The 18,459-nt window shown below is 40.4% G+C and overlaps 1 protein-coding gene across 1 annotated transcript in view; it reads left to right on the top strand.

The window, feature by feature from the left end:
* The window catches only part of LOC105477439 (DnaJ heat shock protein family (Hsp40) member C3), a 108,399-nt gene that overhangs the window by 28,475 nt on the left and 61,465 nt on the right, over nt 1–18,459 (top strand). The window contains exons 2-4 of the mRNA XM_011733942.2: nt 2,083–2,193; nt 16,437–16,561; nt 18,360–18,434. Of these exons, the coding sequence (XP_011732244.1) occupies nt 2,083–2,193; nt 16,437–16,561; nt 18,360–18,434 (311 nt within the window). The remainder of the gene's footprint in view (nt 1–2,082; nt 2,194–16,436; nt 16,562–18,359; nt 18,435–18,459) is intronic.

Here is an 18,459-nt window from a genome sequence, read left to right as displayed (position 1 = left end):
TTGATGATAGGGTTTGTGCTCCTATGAGAATCTAATGATCTGACAGGAGGTGGAGCTCAGGTGGTAATGTTCGCTGGCTTGCTGATCACTTCCGGCTGTGTGGCCTCGTTCCTAACAGGCCATGGACTGGTACTGGTCCATGGCTGGGGGCTTGGGGACCCTGCTCTAGGGCTCTCAAAAGAACCCACCCCACATCACAGTACTTATTTTCATAATTTCTGCCATTGTGGTCAGTTGCAGCAGCCACTTGGGCTTCTAAGACATGTGCCTCAATTAGTACTTCATTACAGTCAACCAAAGTGATAGCTTAGTTAATTGTGACTCCAATACCTACTGTGGATTACTAGCATTTCATCTCCCATTGGCGATGAACTTAGCACTGCATTGAAGCCCAAGATCATGACCAAACCAGTCCTCAAATTGCATCTCTGTGGGCCTGTCTCCTAGGACTGCTCCCAATACCAATCGTGTGTCACTCATGGTCCATTGAGGAGAGATAGAAATCATGTAGTTACTTAGAAAGGGGAAGTTTAATCTCAGAACCGTTAAGTTATGATAGAAGAGTAACTAAAGATGTAAAGAGAACTCTGACGGATATTCTAGGACTAAGAGATAGCCTCAAGGAAGGACCAACCTGCAAGAGGGGTCCCCTCTACCAGGCTGGGGTTTAGATCTTACTGGAGAAGGTATAGCTGTAGCCCAGGTTTGCTGATGAAGAAGATTGCTGGGTGGCTGGTCCATAGTAACTGGGCAAGCAGAAGACAATCCTTTCACATATTGGTGAGCCAAGGCTGGTCAGCCTGTCTATGAAGGGAGTCCAGGTGCTTCTGTGGGTGTGAAATCTGGAGTGTGTGGGCTGATGTTGCCAGGTCACTGAGGAACTGGACCCCTGGGCATACAGCTATGGCTAAGTACCCCTGGATGTCCTCCTCATCCATACCATGCACCAGGAAGTCCACCCCATGACAGACCATGCAGCAGGAGCCAGAAGACAGTTAAAATACAGCAAGCAGAACTAGGAAGTGTCCTTTCTGCAGTGTTGCTTCAGTGCCTTATACTGACAAAGCATAACATTATACTCACTGTAAAGAGGAAATGCTTGCAAACTCCAGGCCTTTATTGCAGTGCAAGTACCGAAGGATGAATTCAGAGCCAAGAGGCAATACATTGATAATTGGCCTAGTCCATCAGATCATGTTATTGATTCTGCAGTAGTTCCCTATTTTAAGACAAGTAAATATTCAAAGCCATAGTCAGGTCCTCTAGTTCTTTGACCTCATACTACTATCTTCCTCTTGGCTCTGCTGCAGCCATCCAGGCCTCTCTGCTGTTTCTGGAACATATCTGCATGCTCCCGACTTAGGACCCTTGCACTAGCTGGTCCCTCTTCCTGGAAGCTCTTTTCCTAGCTGTCTGCATGGTGAGTTCCTCACTTTTTTCAAGTCTCGTTCAGATGTCAGCTTCTCAAGAAGTCCTGCCCTTTACCCCCTTGTTTACTACTCTAAGTACCTTGAACTCCTTACCTCTTTACATGGCTTGACTTTTTCCACAGTACTTTTCACGTAACATGCTATGTAATTTACCTATTTATCATATCTGTCTCCTTCCACGATAACATCAGGCGCCAGGAGGGTATCAGGGGCAGGAGTTTTTGAATGTTGCTCACTTATGCCAGATACCTAGAATAGTGCCTAGTGCATTATAGGTGCTTAATAAATACTTAAATGTTATAACAGTCTATATGATATTCATTAAAGGTGAGATTCTAACTTCAAACAATTTTCCTTTTATTGTTCAAAATATGTTTACTACTTCTGCATTACACAACTTTCCTTTATTTTCTAGACTGGTTACATTCTTTTGACTAATTAGGTCAAGATGGGTATATTTTTTGTCTTGTACTCCATAAAATGAAATAGGGTTTGTATTTTATGTTATGTTCTTTACATCATTTTTCAGCCTCTGTGAGTTTTCTCATCTGAGTAGATGACTGAGACAGATAACTATTTTTAATATTATATTTTTTAGAATTAAATCTTGGTTTGTGGAAAGTTAACTGATTGTTTTTAATTTTGTTTTTAGGTGCCGAATGTGGAGTAAATGCAGATGTTGAGAAACATCTTGAATTGGGCAAGAAATTACTTGCAGCTGGACAGCTAGCTGATGCTTTATCTCAGTTTCATGCTGCCGTAGGTTTGTATCATGAAACCAAATCACTCAGTGTCTTAGTGAATTCTAGTAATAGTTCTTCTTTTTAAATAATATCTAAAATAAACATTATTTCATGTTTAAATAAAACATTTAAATATATTTGTGGGATTCTGAGGGAAATAGATTGATAAAATAAATGTGTAACACTTAAATGTATGTGCATCTAACATGAGAGAATTTTGAAGGTTAGTGAGGCCTGCCGCTACCAAGGATAATTCAAGATAACTGTGACAAGCAGCTTTTCTCAGTGTATTATTTGGCTTCTGACTTTTTTTTTTTTTTTTCTTGAGACGGAGTCTTGCTCTGCCACTATCGCCCGGGCTGGAGTGCAGTGGCGCGATCTTGGCTCACTGCAAGCTCCGCCTCCCGGGTTCATGCCATTCTCCTGCCTCAGCCTCCCTAGTAGCTGGGACTACAGGCGCCCACCACCACACCCGGCTAGTTTTTTGTATTTTTAATAGAGACGGGGTTTCACCACGTTAGCCAGGATGGTCTTGATCTCCTGACCTTGTGATCCTCCTGCCTTGGCCTCCCAAAGTGCTGGGATTACAGGCATGAGCCACCATGCCCAGCTGGCTTTTTACTTTTTGAACAGATTTTACTGAATGCAGTTTAATTTTCTTGATGACTTGGGTTTTCAGTATGTTTACTTGATACCCTTGGGAGATGCTGCAGTTCATTGCCTCTTCAGTATTGGTCAGACCCCAGCTGCTCTTTATTTACACTGTTGCTTATTTCTTACTCGTGTCTGTCTGTAGAATCAACTGTCGTTGAAGCTGTTCATCTCTTAGGACAGTAAGAAGTGAGATGACCAGAATAAATAGGTTCTTAATGAAGGCTTAATGGATTTTCTCTTTTCTTTTTTTCTTTTTTCTTTCTTCTTTTTTTCTTTTTTTTGAGACAGGGTCTTGCTCTGTCACCCAGGCTGGAGTGCATTGGTTTGATTATGGCTTACTGCAGCCTCAGCTTCCTGAATAGTTGGGATTATAGGTGTGTGCCGCTATATCCAACTACTTTTTACAATTTTATTTTTTATATATATATATATATATTTTTTTTTTTTTTTTGAGACGGAGTCTCGCTGTGTCTCCCAGGCTGGAGTGCAGTGGCGTGATCTCGGCTCACTGCAAGCTCCGCCTCCTGGGTTCACGCCATTCTCCCGCCTCAGCCTCCCAAGTAGCTGAGACTACAGGCGCCCGCCACCACGCCCGGCTAGTTTTTTTTTGTATTTTTAGTAGAGACGGGGTTTCACCATGTTAGCCAGGATAGTCTTGATCTCCTGACCTCGTGATCCACCCGCCTCGGCCTCCCAAAGTGCTGGGATTACAGGCTTGAGCCACCGCGCCCGGCCTTTTATATTTTTGTAGAAATGGGGTCTCACTATGTTGTCCAGGCTGGTCTCAAACTCGTGGGCTCAAGCAGTCCTCCTGCCTTGGCCTCCCAGAGTGTTGAGATTGTATGCATGAGCCACCACACCTGGCCTGGATTTCCTTATGAGTCACTGCTAAACTTTTGTGCTGGGACTTTTTGACATTAACTTTCCTCAGAGTCCTTTTTATTTACTTATATATTTTTACCTTGATTTGAATGGTTGAGTGTGTCTAGTTAACAACCTGACAGGTAGGGAGGGTGGTGTTTTTTTTGTTTGTTTGTTTGTTTTTTGAGACAGGATCTTGCTCTGTCATCCAGGCTGGAGTGCAGTGGCGTGATCTTGGCTCACTGCAACCTCTGCCTCCTGGGCTCAGGTGATCCTCCCACCTCAGCCTCCCGAGTAGCTGGGACTACAGGTGCATGCCACCATGCCCAGCTAATTTTTGTATTTTTTTATAGAAACTGAGTTTTGCCATGTTGCCTAGCCAAACTCTTGTTTTCAAGCCATCTGCATGCCTCAGCCTCCCAAAGTGCTTGGATTATAGGTGTGAGCTACCGTGCCCAGCTGATGTGTTTTTAAATAAGATACAACTGTGCTCTCAGAAAAACTATCATCCTATTGTTGTAATTTATTATATAAACTCAATGTAGTTAGGTTTTGGTTTGTCATACTTTTCTTTATGCTTTTTTCTTAAACTCAGATTTTTATTACAGATGTTATTAGCTCTCTGAACTTATAGGAAACAGATTTTTTTGATTAGAAACCTCTATTCAAGGCTGGGCATGGTGGCCCACACCTGTAATCCCAGAACTTTGGTAGGCTGAGGTGGGCGGATCACTTGAGATCAGGAGTTTGGGACCAGCCTGGACGACATGGTGAAACGCGTCTCTACTAAAAATATAAAAATTAGCCAGGCGTGGTGGTGGCCACCTATAATCCTAGCTACTTGGGAAGCTGAGACTGGAGAATCTCTGAGACCTGGGAGCGGAGGTTGCAGTGAGCCAGGATCGCACCATTGCACTCTAGCCTGGGCGACAGAGTGAGACTCCATGTCCAAATTAAAAAAACAAAAAACCAAAACTCTACTCAAGAGACATGGCAAAATTATAAGAACATAGAAAAATTGAAAAATGAGGAGAAAAGTGAAAAAAAGATACCTTTGTGAGTAGTAGAGAAAGCCATTCCACACAACTAAAGGGTTCACTCTACCAGAAAATATCAATTTTAAATGGATGTGAGCCTAATAATAAAACCTCTAAATACATAAAACAAGAATTGACAGAGCTAAAAGAAGAAATGAACAAATTCATAATTATAGTGGAAGGCTTTAGCCTCTTTCAATAGCATATAGGAAAACATTCAACAGTAAAGATGTTAACTTGACCCAATTGAAATACACATAACACCTTCACACAGCTACAGAATACACATTCTTCCAAGTGTAAGAACATTACAATAAAAATATTGTAGGAAAGTCTCATCAACATAACTACAAAAATTCTGAAAAACCTAATAGCAAATGAATCTAAATTTTAAAGAAGTCCAAATATTATGTTTGTACACACAAATACATATACACACCACTGGTTTCTATTACAAGGATGTAAATTCGGTTTGGCATTCAAAAGTCAGTATAAGTCATCACATTAAAAGACTACAGGAGCCTGTAATCCCAGCACTTTGGGAGGCCGAGATGGGCGGATCACAAGGTCAGGAGATCGAGACCATCCTGGCTAACCTGGTGAAACCCTGTCTCTACTAAAAAATACAAAAAACTAGCCGGGCGAGGTGGTGGGCGCCTGTAGTCCCAGCTACTCGGGAGGCTGATGCAGGAGAATGGCGTAAACCCGGGAGGCGGAGCTTGCAGTGAGCTGAGATACGGCCACTGCATTCCAGCCTGGGCGACGGAGCAAGACTCCTTCTCAAAAAAAAAAAAAAAAAGACTACAGAGAAAAATATTCTTTCAAAGGTGCAGAAGAAGTATTTGATAAATATTTAACACCATTTGTGAAAGAAAAAACACCTTTTAAACAGTTTGGGAATCTATATTGATGAGTACACCAAAAATCCTATGGCTACCATCATACTTTATGGTGAATATTGGTAGCTCTCCTCATACCCCACCACTGCTGAGATGGAGAATGAGACAAGGATACCCACTATTACTACTTGTAATCAACATTCTGCTAGAGGTCCTAGTTAATGCAGTTTTGTTTTTGTTTTTGTTTTTGAGGCAGAGTCTCGCTCTGTCACCCAGGAGGCTGGAGTGTAGTAGTGCAGTCTTGGCTCACTGCAACTTCTGTCTCCCAGGTTTAGGCGATTCTCCTGCCTCAGCCTCCCAAGTAGTGGGGATTACAGTCATGCACCACCATGTCCAGCTAATTTTTGTATTTTTAGTAGAGACGGTTTTGCCATGTTGGCCAGGCTGGTCTTGAGCTTCCTGACCTCAAGTCATCCACCCGCCTCCCAAAGAGCTGAGATTACAGGCATAAGTCACTGTGCCTGGCCTAGCCAGTGCAATTTGTGTACCAATTTTCTATCTTGCAACCTTGCTGAACTTGTTTATTAGCTCTAATAATTTTTGTGTTTGTGTTGATTCTTTAGGATTTTCCATATACAACATTATGTTATGGGAAAATATAGTTTTACTTATTTTTGTCATGGGAGGGACCCGGTGGGAGTTACTTTAATCATGGTGGTGGTTATCCTCATGCTGTTCTCATGATAGTGAGTTCTCACGAGATCTGATGGTTTTATAAGGAACTTTTCCGCCTTTTGCTTGGCACTTCTCCTTCCTGCCATCATGTGAAGAAGACGTGTTTGCTTCCCCTTCTGCCATGATTGTAAATTTCCTGAGGCCTCCCCAGTCATGCTGAACTGTGAGTCAATTAACCCTCTTTCCTTTACAAATTACCCAGTCTTGGGTATGTCTTTATTAGCATTGTGAGAACGAACTAATACAATTGCCCAGCCACTATAATTTGGCAAGAAATAGGGCATAAAGATTTTGAGAAAGGAAGAAATAAAACTGTCATTCACAGAGAACTTGATGATACACAAATAATCTGCAAACTATCATAATTGAAATGAATTTAGCAAGGCCACTCACTAGATAACAAATTCAACATACTTTTGTAGCAACAGAGTCTCTATATATTAGCAATAAACAAATACAAAAAAAACCCTGAGAATAAACCTAATGAAAGGTGTGCAAGAACACTTTGCTGAAAATCCCAGGAATAGTTATAAGAAACTTACAAAACACTTAAAATTAAGAGATATACCATTTTCATGAATAGGAAGATTCAATATTGTAAAGATGTCAAGTGGCCCCCAGATTGGTCTACAGATTCAATTAAATCTAATCAAATTCTAGCACTTTATTTCATTGAAATTGACCAACTGATTGTAAAACGTCTTAGGGAAATGCAAAGGACTTCTCGAGTCGCCTTGTGGACGAGATTTAAGACAACCCAAGCCAGCTCTCTTTGGTCTGTGAGAAGCATACATGTATTCTTTGCCTTGACCATGTCTGTAGACAGAGGACAGTCCAAATAGCAACCCCTTCTTCCTTCTTATGAGAGCAGAGAGCCTGCTAGTCTCTTGCCATTTAGATTTTTCGGGGATGAGTCAGATACACCAGTCAATCTACTCTGTCCTGCAAAGAGGACACTTACAAACTTTTCCAAGTGGCCCTAGATATCTCACCTTGGAAGGTAGGGGTAGCTGGCACCTGTTGGGATGTCAGGTGAAACATAAATAGTTCCACTGCAGTAGCCTGCTCTATAAATATACAGAGAACTTCTATCGTGTACTCTATGAAGCTATTAGAAAGTATAGCTTTGTGGATTACCTTGAAAAGGGAAACAGATTTTAATCTTGGACTTGCCACTGGATAATCCTGTGACATTGGTCCAGTTATGTAAGAAAACGCACACTTTAAAAAGTTACCTGCAAGTTCCCAGCAGTTTTCACTGTGTCACCCATGGGAATTTTTGTGAAAATCAGATGGTAATAATGAATATAAATATTTCTTTGAAAATAGTGTACAATCACTCAGGAGGCTGAGGCAGGAGGGCTGCTTGAGCTCAGGAGTTGGAGATTGCAGTGAGCTGTGATTGTGCCACCACACTCCAGCCTGGGTGATGGAGTGAGACTCTGTCTCTCTCCTTCCCTGTCTTTTTTTTTTTCTTTAAAAAAAAAAAAAAAGTGCAATAGGATATATAAAGAATGTAGAAATATAATTTTTGTGTCTCCGAAAATTAAGACTTTTCTAAAAACAGGTTTGCTATAATAACGGGTTTCTTAACTATGTGACATTTCTGTTAGGAAGTTTGCATTTCAATTTCAATGACTAACTCACCTTAAGAAATAGTGGTTACTTTGCACAATAATTTGCACAAGTTTTTTCACTAAGGGCTATTTACTGTGTGACCACATCGTTACTAAGTCCACACTTTTTCTGGTGATTCAAACTGTCTTCAGTGCTGCAGCATGGCAATTTAAAATTTTTTCAGTTACTGTGTTAGAAAAAGTGTGTCTTAAAGTATTTATTCTTACCTACTACCATTAGAATATTTGCAGAAATGTATATACCTTCTACCTATTTTATACTTTATTGTTTGTTTTCTTAGTCTCACATGTATTAGAAACATCAAGGGCTATGGCATATAATTAAAGTAGTTTTAAATGACTGCTCCTTTTTTTTGTAGCTTTATCACTGCAATACAAGACTTTTTGAGACAGCTCTTTCCCAAAATTCCCAGTAAAATGTTACTATGTTCACCAAGAGGTATAAATCAGTGATGCTAAAACATGGCAATTTATTGGTGTGATTTAGTAAAGGGAGAATGTAAGTCATTGCTAGTGCATTCTGAATCTGAATAACAGGCCAGTGTGGTGGCTTACAACTGTAATTCTAGCACTTTGAGCACTTTGGAAGGCTGAGGCAGGAGGATTATTTGAGGCCAGGAGTTTGAGACCAACCTGGGCAACATTGCAAGAGCTCATCTCCACAAAAGTAAAATAAAAAAAAGAAGTTAACCAGGCATGGCGGTACCCACCTGTAGTCCTAGCTACTTGGGAGGCTGAGGTGGAAGGATTGCCTGAGCCCAGGAGTTTGAGGAGGCATTGAGCTGATGGTGCCAGTGTGCTCTGGCTTGGACGACAGAGTGAAACTCTGTCTCCCAAATAAAGTGTCATTTTGTTCAATGTGATCTGGCAAGTAGCAGTGACTCTCAAATGGGATACACATCATAATTCTTTTTTTTTTTGTTTTTTTGAGACGGAGTCTTGCTCTGTTGCCAGGCTGGAGTGCAGTGGCACGATCTCTGCTCACTGCAACCTCTGCCTCCCAGGTTCAAGCGATTCTGCCTTGGCCTCCTGAGCAGCCTGAGCAGTTAGGAGTACAGGCATGTGCCACCACGCCCAGCTAATTTTCATATTTTTAGTAGAGATGGGGTTTCACCATGTTGGCCAGGATGGTCTCGATTTCTTGACCTGATGATCCGCCCCTCCTTGGCCTCCCAAAGTGTTGGGATTACAGGCATGAGTCACTGCGCCTGGCCACACATCTTGATTTCTAGGAAGACCATTTATCATTTTAGTTCATGTAGGACACATTGTTCATAACAAACTATAGAAAATAAAGTTTAAGGCTGGGCGTGGTGGCTCACGCCTGTAACCCAGCACTTTGGGAGGGTGAGGTGGGCGGATCACCTGAGGTCAGGAGTTCGAGACCAGCCTGGCCAACATGGTGAAACCGTGTCTCTACTAAAAATACAAACAGTTAACCGGGCATGGTGGCAGCCTGTAATCCCAGCTACTTGGGAGGCTGAGGCACGAGAATTGCTTGAACCTGGGAGGCGGAGGTTGCAGTGAGCTGAGATCACGCCACTGTGCTCCAGCCTGGGCGACAGAGTGAGACTCTGCCTCAAAAAAAAAAAAAAACCAAAAAAACAAAAAAAACCCCCAGAAAATATATTTTAAATTTTCTATTATAGTGGAATGGGAGAGTTCTCATATCTCCCTTGCAGGGCGTGCAACAGGGTTGTGGCTTCCGTCTTTGGGGCCCTGCTGCTCAAACCGTTACTGGGAACACGCAGATGGGCAGGTGAAGAGGCCGTGCGTGGGGAGTGCTTTTGGGTTCCGGCCCCATGGCAATGTCTAGGATTCCTGAAGCCCAAGTGGGCGTGTGTTACAGTGTGCTCTTTCAGCTATGCCATCTGCAGATGGCTTGTGTTAGTCAGCTCAATAGACCCTCTGCCTTCTTGCAAGGACGGGGCCAGTGTCACAGCCTGAGTTCTTGCTCAGTGTACTGGAAGAATCAGATCATATGTGGGCTGGAAGGTTAAGTGCAAGGTTTATTGAGTGGTGGAGGTGGCTCTCAGCAAGATGCATAGGGAGCTGAAAGTGGGGGATCCCCCCAGAGTGGGAGGGTGGTCTTCTTCTGGAGTCGGGCTGCCCAGCGGCCAGACTCTTCTATGGCCACCCCTGGCTGAACTCCCCTCGGCATCCACGTCACTGTGCCGTCTCTGCTCTGCCAGTGTCTGCTGGTATGTTCTTCTCCTGTAGACATCCAGTCGTTTGTGTCTGTGTCTGCTTAAGGTCTTGGATTTATATGGGTACAGTATGGGGTGCGTGGCTGGCCAGAGTGATCTTGGAAAATGCAACATTTGGGCATGAAAACAGGAGTGCCTGTTCTCACTTAGGTCTGTGGGCACAGGCCCAAGGGCGCAGCCCTCACCAGGGACCCCACCCTTCTCTACCCAGCACTTCCCTGCCCCCCTCCCATATCAATAGGATTATGCAGTAGATGATGATGGGGTGTTGTGGCCTTTTGAAACTCTTATGAGATGTGTGTTTATCAGAAAAGAACTATGGGGATAATGAATCCTGGGATCTGAAACCCTAAATTTAATAGACTTTACAGAGGGTCTTAGGTATATCTGGCACGAACGAATGTCTTAAGTGGAAGATTAAATGGTGGGCAGTGTGAAATGATCGATTTCTTCATTTACTTGGTAAGAACGCTTACATAGTTTTGCTGAATCAAAACACAAAATCCATTTCTACATTTTTATATCACTTAAACTTGTTACGGTGCTCTCTCATCACATTTCAGCCTCACTTCTGAAATGAGGACAAACATTACTGTTTACATGTACACAAAAGGAAACAAAAAGTGCTCTAGCAACTTTCTGAAGGTCATATTCCAGTTCAAAAGATTCTGAGCTATGCTACTATTTTAATGTCTGGTAAGTTCAGTAAATTGTTGAATGAAGGAGTTTAGTTGGGTGAGCTGAGCGCAAGAATAAAACTTTTTCCGTATCCAGATATGGTTTGGCTGTGTCCCCACCCAAATCTCATCTCGAATTGTAGCTCCCATAATTCCCACATGTCGGAGGGACCTGGTGGGAGATAATTGAATCATGGGGGTGGTTCCCCCCATACTGTTCTCACAGTAGTGAATAAGTCTCACGAGATCTGAAGATTTTATAAATTCGCTTGGCTCTCATCTTATCTGCTGCCGTGTAAGATGTGCCTTTTGCCGTCTGCCATGATTGTGAGACCTCCCCAGCCACATGGAACTGTGAGTCCATTAAACCTCTTTTTTAAAAAAAAATACTCAGTCTTGGGTATGTCTTTATCAGCAGCATGAAAACGGACTAATACACCAGGCCAGCGTGTTTTTCCTGTGCCTCTCACTACCACCATTTACAGCATCACTTGTAATTGGCTTTCTGATGTGTTTTCTCCAGATAATAGTTGTACTGTTTTATTCTGGCTAATTTTCTCATAATTGAATTGTTTGATAGTTTTAGGATTCTGGGTAGAGGTTAAATCCATCTCCCATAATAATAAGCTAGTATAAGGATTTGAATTATGTGGCTTAAAATGAAATATAGTATTTCCATATGTAGGCTTGCAAATAATTTACATAATGAACAATATTATATATTGGATGGATAATAGGAAAAGTACTTATTTTCAAGATTATCAAATCTTGTGTTGGTAAAAACGAAGCATGCATTTCTAAACCGAGTCTTGTTTCAGTTGCTACTTCATGCACAGTGATGTAGGAATGGACTGTACTTCCAGGAACTGTTGGTATTTTAAGATGAAGAGCCAGGGAAGGCTATTTTGATTTACCATGCAAGTGACCCCATGCCTCTAAGAAAATTGAGATGGAGTCTCGCAGTGTCACCCAGGCTGGAGTGCAGTGATGTGATCTCAGCTCACCGCAGCCTCCACCTTTCGGGTACAAGCGTTTCTCCTCCCTCAGCCTCTGGAGTAGCAGCGATTATAGGTGTGCACCACCATGCCTGGCTAATTTAAATATTTTTAGTAGAGACGGCGTTTCACCATATTGGCCAGGCTGGTCTTGAACTCCTGGCCTCAAGTGATCCACCCGCCTCGGCCTCCCAAAGTGCTGGTATTACAGGCATGAACCACTGTGCCTGGCCGGAAAATTGATTCTTGATTCATGTATTAAACTATTGTCATTTGGTTCTCGGAGTACAAAGAAATTCAGTTTCTCCTGTTATATTCTCACAGTGCAGAATACGTCTGTGACCTCTGTTCATCCAAATGTGTGGGAATTTCTCTCCACCAAGTAATCCTACAGGTTCTTCAGCAGACAGCAGCTGGGTATCATCTAATTCTGTTCAGTTCTGACACTGTCTACCTGGAGGTAGCCTAAGATCCCACAGTTTGAGAGCTCCGCGCCTCAAGACCGCTCCTGACTTCAGAAGCCATTCCTAAGGCCCTGGTTGTTTTACTTATGCTTCTGACTGACTGGCTGTAAATGAGGATTCCCATGACCCCTTCCTTGGGTTCAGTTAATTTGCTAGAGCAGCTCACAGAACTCAGGGAAACACTTAGGTTTACTGGTTTATTATGGGATATTACAGAGGATACAGATGAACAACCAAATAGATGGAAGAGATCCATAGGGCCAGGCATATGGGAAGGGATATGGTGTTTCTTTGCCCTCTCTGAGTGTACCATCCTCCAGGAGCCTCCATGTTTTTGGCTGCATGGAAGTTCTTCCAAACCCTGTCGTTTTAGGTTTTTGTGGAAGCTTTATCACTTAGGCATGATTTATTATATCATTGGCTCTTGGTAACCAATTCAACCTTCAACAACCCTAGGAGGGTAGAGGGTACTCAAAGTTCCAACCTTTTCACCTGGTAGGTTCCCCTGGCAACTACCCATCCTGAAACTATCTAGGGGTGCCCAGCTACCAACCATTTCATTAGTATACAAAAAAGTAATCACTCCAGAGATCCCATGGGTTGCAGGAGCTGTATGTCAGGAAACTGGAAGAAGACCAAATATATATCTCATAGTACAACAGATTCTTTATTTTTGTAGGTTTGGTGTTATAAATTGCAGTTCCAATTCCGTTTCCTATCTTAAAATGCCTAAGAACTGAACAGTAAAATTAGTGAAACTGAACACTCCAGAAATACTGTATGTAGACAATTTTTGTATATGATGGGATCCTTAATACAAAAGTTAAGTCATACGCAGTCCTCTCTGGAGATTTTTTCTTCTTGGATTGGAATGGTCAGGTTTTTCCAAATAGAAATCTAATGCAGTTTACTGTATACGATGTTAATGCTGTGTAAATAATTGTTTTACTGTACTTTTTAGGGAATAATGAAAAAAGTCTGTACATGTTCAATACAGACACAGTTTTTTTTCCCCTAAATATTTTCAGTCTGAGGGTGGTTGAATCCACAGATGCGGAACCCGTGAATAAAGACGGCCAAATGTGTATAAATAATTAATAATCATTGCTTAGTGTTAGGTGCAGTAAGGGAATTATAGAATGTTATGGAATTTGAGAGAATGAAAGGTTTATTTTTCCATGTATAGTCAAATAAGTCATTTGAGCTGTGCCTCAAAGATTGAGAAGGATTTGGACATGTGAAATTGATGGGGTTGTGTTCTTCAGGCCTTAAATCATGGTATTTATGGTATTATTCTTTGCTTAGTGTGAATAACCCTGGATAACTTAAGTTTTTTAAAAAAATTAATGAATATAAAATTAATCCATATGCGTTGTGAAACATTTTGGAACACATGGACTGCAGGAAGAAGAAACCCCATCTCTGCATGGATAGCCACTGCTGACATGCAGTGAACTGCCTTCGGCTCTCTGGTGCGTCACTTAAATGTTAGTAATTCTTAGTTGTGAAATCATTCTATGGCCAGTTCACAAACCAAACCCATAAAATTTTAATTTATTGCACCATACAAATAAAATATAAACTGAACTGAAAAATACTGTATATCAAACATGTTCTAAATGTAGTTACTCTGTTTCCTACTCTTTGCTCAAGTTAATTACAGTATTTTGTAAGAAATATCCTATATTCAGGCTACTGATTTTGCTCTCCTGTCCTTGCCTCCTAAGGAAGTTGTTTAGTAAAGAAATTTTAGTGACGATTAGCTGGAATCATATATTTTCGTTTTTAGATTTAAGAAAAAGAAGGTTTTTTTTATTGTTAAAATACCCAATTCCTTTTTAAAAAATTACAGTTTTTTCTGACTGGTTCATACTTTTACTTTTTTATTGTGGTAAAGTGCATGAAAATTTACCATTTTAACCATTTGTAAGTGTACAATTCAGTGGCATTAAGTGTGTTCAAATTGTTGGGGAGTCATCAATATCCATCTCCAGAACTTTTTCATTATCCCAAACTGAAACTCTGTATCCATTAAAAAATAGGGCCCTATTCCTAACCCTCTACACCAGCCCCTGGCAACCACTATTCTACCTTCTATCTCTATTATTTGAGTGTGTTAGGTACCTCATATGTAATATTTTCCTTTTGTGTCTTGGCTTATTTCACTTAGCATAATGTTTTTAAGGTTCATCCATGTTGTAGCATGCCTGGGAGTTTCATTTCTCTCTAAGGCTAAATGAATAACCTGTTGTATGTATAGTATATCCCACCTTTTGTTTATCCAGTCATCCACTGACGGACTTTGGGGTTGTTTCTGTCTTTCGCCTATTGTGAATAATACTGCTGTGAACAGCTGTGTTTGAATACATATTTGACCCTTGCTTTTATTTCTTTGGTGTATATACACAGTAGTAGAATTACTGGACCACATGGTAATTTTACATTTAATTTTTTGAGAAATCATCTTACTGTTTTCCACAGTGGCCATACCATTTTACATCCCACCAACAGTGCCCAAGTGCTCCAATTTCTCCACACCTTGTGAACACTTGTTATTTTATCTTTTTATTTTTCATAATGGCCATCCTAATGGGTGTGAACTGGTATCTCAATGTGGTTTGTTTGTTTTTTTTGGTTTTGCTTTTTTAGTTTTTATTAGTATTTTTGTTCCCCCATGCAGATCAGTGTGGTTTTGATTTGCATTTTCCTAATGATTTGTGATGGTGAGCATCTTTTCATGTGCTCATTGGCCATTTGTATGTCTTCTTTCGTGTTTGTTTGTATAGCCTAATCTCTTTTTCTGACCCACCTTCCCCTGGCATTTTCAATTCCGTTAACAACTGTTCACAACCATAATTTTGAATGATTATGGACTGTCCTGCCATATAGATTCGCCTGTTGTAATTTTTCCAAATGACAAAAACTTTAGGAGTATAACTTTTAGGGAGTTTAATTGTGTATCTTATGATGATGAACACCTGAGCAGATAAATCTTTTATTTTTAAAAGATTGATGGCCGGCTTTTGTCAAGGTTAGTTTTAGAATTCTTTATATACTTATATTTCCAGATTGCGTTTTAGAAGGATTGTTCTGCAGAAGATTTGCTTCTGATTGAATCCACTCTTTTCTCTACTTTGTAGGTGCTAATAAGCAGAGTAAAATTAGCTCAGAAACCTAATTCATCTTTCTGCTTTCCTTACAAATGTTAACGTTTCTAGTCCCTTTCTCTAGTCTCCCTCATTTCTGTTCTCCTCCTTTGTCCTTGTACCTTTATTTCTTCACCTCCATTCTAGTTGGAGTTTGTGAGGGCGCAGAGATTATACATTCAATATATCAATTTAGTCAGAAGTTTATACATTTCTAAAACCCTGTGGACTAATGTGCGTAGTCCACGTTCTTAGTATTTCACTTAGGAAAATCTCCGCAGAGACAAACTGAATTGCATACTTATAAAAGTTATGAGTTGAGGCTGGGTGCAGTGGCTCATGCCTGTAATCCCAGCACTTTGGGAAGCTGAGGTAGGAGGGTTGCTGGAGCCAGGAGTTCAAGACCAGCTTGGACAACATGGTGAGACTCTCTACAAAAAATAAAAAATAAATTAGCTGGCTGTGGTGGAATACACCTGTTGTCCCAGCCTCTCAGAAGGCTGAGGTGGCAGGATTGCTTGAGCGTGGGAGATCAAGGCTGCAGAGGGCCATGATCATGCCACTGCACTCCAGCTTGGGTGACAAGAGACTTTGTCCCCCACCCCCCCCCCCCCCAAAAAAAGGTTATAAGTTGAATATAGTTAATATTCTAGACCAGGGGTTGGCGAACTTTTTTTCTAAAGGGCTAGACAAGTATTTTCAGCTTTGCAGCCACAGTCTTATATTTTTCTTTTGTTCTTACTTTTTTTGGGCAACTTTTAAGAAATGTAAAAAACATTCTTAACTGAAGCCTGCGGGTTGGATGTGACTCGGGCTATAGTTGGCTGACCCCTATTCTAGGTCTGTTTGCACTGATCTTGCTAGGCAACATGACTCCTTTTTGATGATGAGATTCTTTTCTTAATGTCCGCCTTAGTAGAGTTGCAAATGCTGATACTGTCCAGGTGATTTGGTTTTTTTTTTTTTTAAATTTTTGAATAAATGACTAAGAGGTAATATTTTAATTTTCAGATGGTGACCCTGATAACTATATTGCTTATTATCGGAGGGCTACTGTCTTTTTAGCTATGGGTAAATCAAAAGCTGCACTTCCTGATTTAACTAAAGTGATTCAATTGAAGATGGACTTCACTGCAGTAAGTATATCTAAACTTTCTTTAAAGGGGAACTTAACAGAACTTGGTTAGAGTTAATTTGTTTCATAAGGTGAGGACTGGCATGCTAGACATAGCTGGAAGAGATCAAAGCTACAGTGATATAGTGGACTGAGGAACAAGAGAAATTCAAAGTCCCTAGAATCAAACATCAGTGTGAAAGAGAACAGTGGGTACATTAGATGGTTTTTGTTTTGTTTTTTTTTTTTTTTGGAAGTCTGGCAGTGATGTCAGCTTTGTGGTTTAGAAAGACAAATCTGTATGGAGGATGGAGTGTGAGGCAAGATGTGAGGCTGAGACATGAGTTGATGAAGAGGCTGAATTAAGAGGCTATCAGGTGACTGACGGCAGTTCTACTTAAGGCTGTACCAGGAAGAGTAAAGTGGGAATTACTTAATTGGGCTATGATTTGTGGTGACAATAAAATGCTAAATTAGCAGAGACATCCACTGGTACCAATCCACAAGTTTCAGACATGGAGAAACTTGTAGCCTAGTAGGAAATCCTGATGATTGGCAGGTCACCATAAAGGTTGTGACAGACATGTGAACAGGGAGGGACTCATGAGGTAGAACTCAGGTGGGGCTTTCAGAGGCAGAATTGACAACCACTGACCAATTAGATGGTTTCAGAATTAATTTGATAACCATTTATTATTTATTTCCTATTGTATTTCGAGAAGGATTTGAGATAACTGATTAGATATGGGGTGAATGTTTGATTTGAGATATTACTAATATTTTAAGATGGAATTCCCAAATCTCAAATATTTTTCAGATTTATCTTAAGCAAGCACAACCTTTCACAAAGATTAAATGGCTCATTTTCTTAGTATTATGATAGCTGAAATGGCTTTTTATGATAGTTTAATCTTGCTTTTTATTGATGAATTTAACAGGGTTAGGAAAATTTTATGCACTGTAAAAGTAATGTATATAGGGTTAAGTGGAATATTGATGTGGCTTCATTGGTCATACAGAGTTGGTATTCTTGAAAGAAATGGGATTATACACATTAGAAGAAGAGGAATATCAGATGAAGGGGAGAAACTGATGCATGTTAAAAGGGAAGAGGCTTTGGTAAAGTCCCAACATACGCAACTTTTACTGTAGGGCAAAAAGTATTTTTAAAAATTGAGATATAATTTATATGCCATCACACTTACCCTTTAAAAGTATTCAGTGGTTTTTAGTATATTTACAGGTTGTGCAGTGGTCACCACTAGCTACTTGTAAGACACTTTTATCACCCCCCAAAGAAACCCTGTACCTATTAGCAGTCACTCCCCATTGCTCCCCTAGCTCCTGGCAACCACTTATACATTTGTTTCATATAATATAACATCGTATACTGTTTGGCCTGTTGTGTCTGACTTCTTTCACTTAGCATAGTGTTTTCAAGGTTCATTCATGTAGCACATGTCAATATCATTCCTTTTTATGGCTGAATACTATTGTATGGATATATTTATATATTGATTTAGTTGATGGGAATTTGGTTATTTCCACTTTTTGGCTATCATTGTGAACATACATGTACAACTTTTTGTGTGGACATGTTTTCAGTTTTCTTGGGTAGAACAAAAGTATTTTTAAGGAAGCATACTTTAAGAAAAGTTATACACATTCATTGGTTCCAGGAATTATTCTTGGTGTCAAGTCAGATGTGCAATTGGAAAAATAAATATTAATAATTTGTTTATTTAGTTTTGTTCTTAGTGTTTAAAAAGATTTAGAAATCTATAATATTCAAGATAATTCCCCGCCCCCTTTTTTTCTAGGCAAGATTACAGAGAGGTCACTTATTACTCAAACAAGGAAAACTTGATGAAGCAGAAGATGATTTTAAAAAAGTGGTAAGTTCAATTTGTATTTGACTCT

This window comes from Macaca nemestrina, chromosome 16 (genome assembly GCF_043159975.1).
Source record: "Macaca nemestrina isolate mMacNem1 chromosome 16, mMacNem.hap1, whole genome shotgun sequence".
NCBI classification, from domain to species: Eukaryota; Metazoa; Chordata; class Mammalia; order Primates; family Cercopithecidae; genus Macaca; species Macaca nemestrina.
Note: the sequence above shows the minus strand (reverse complement) of the source record. Positions and strands in the feature narration are given on the sequence as shown.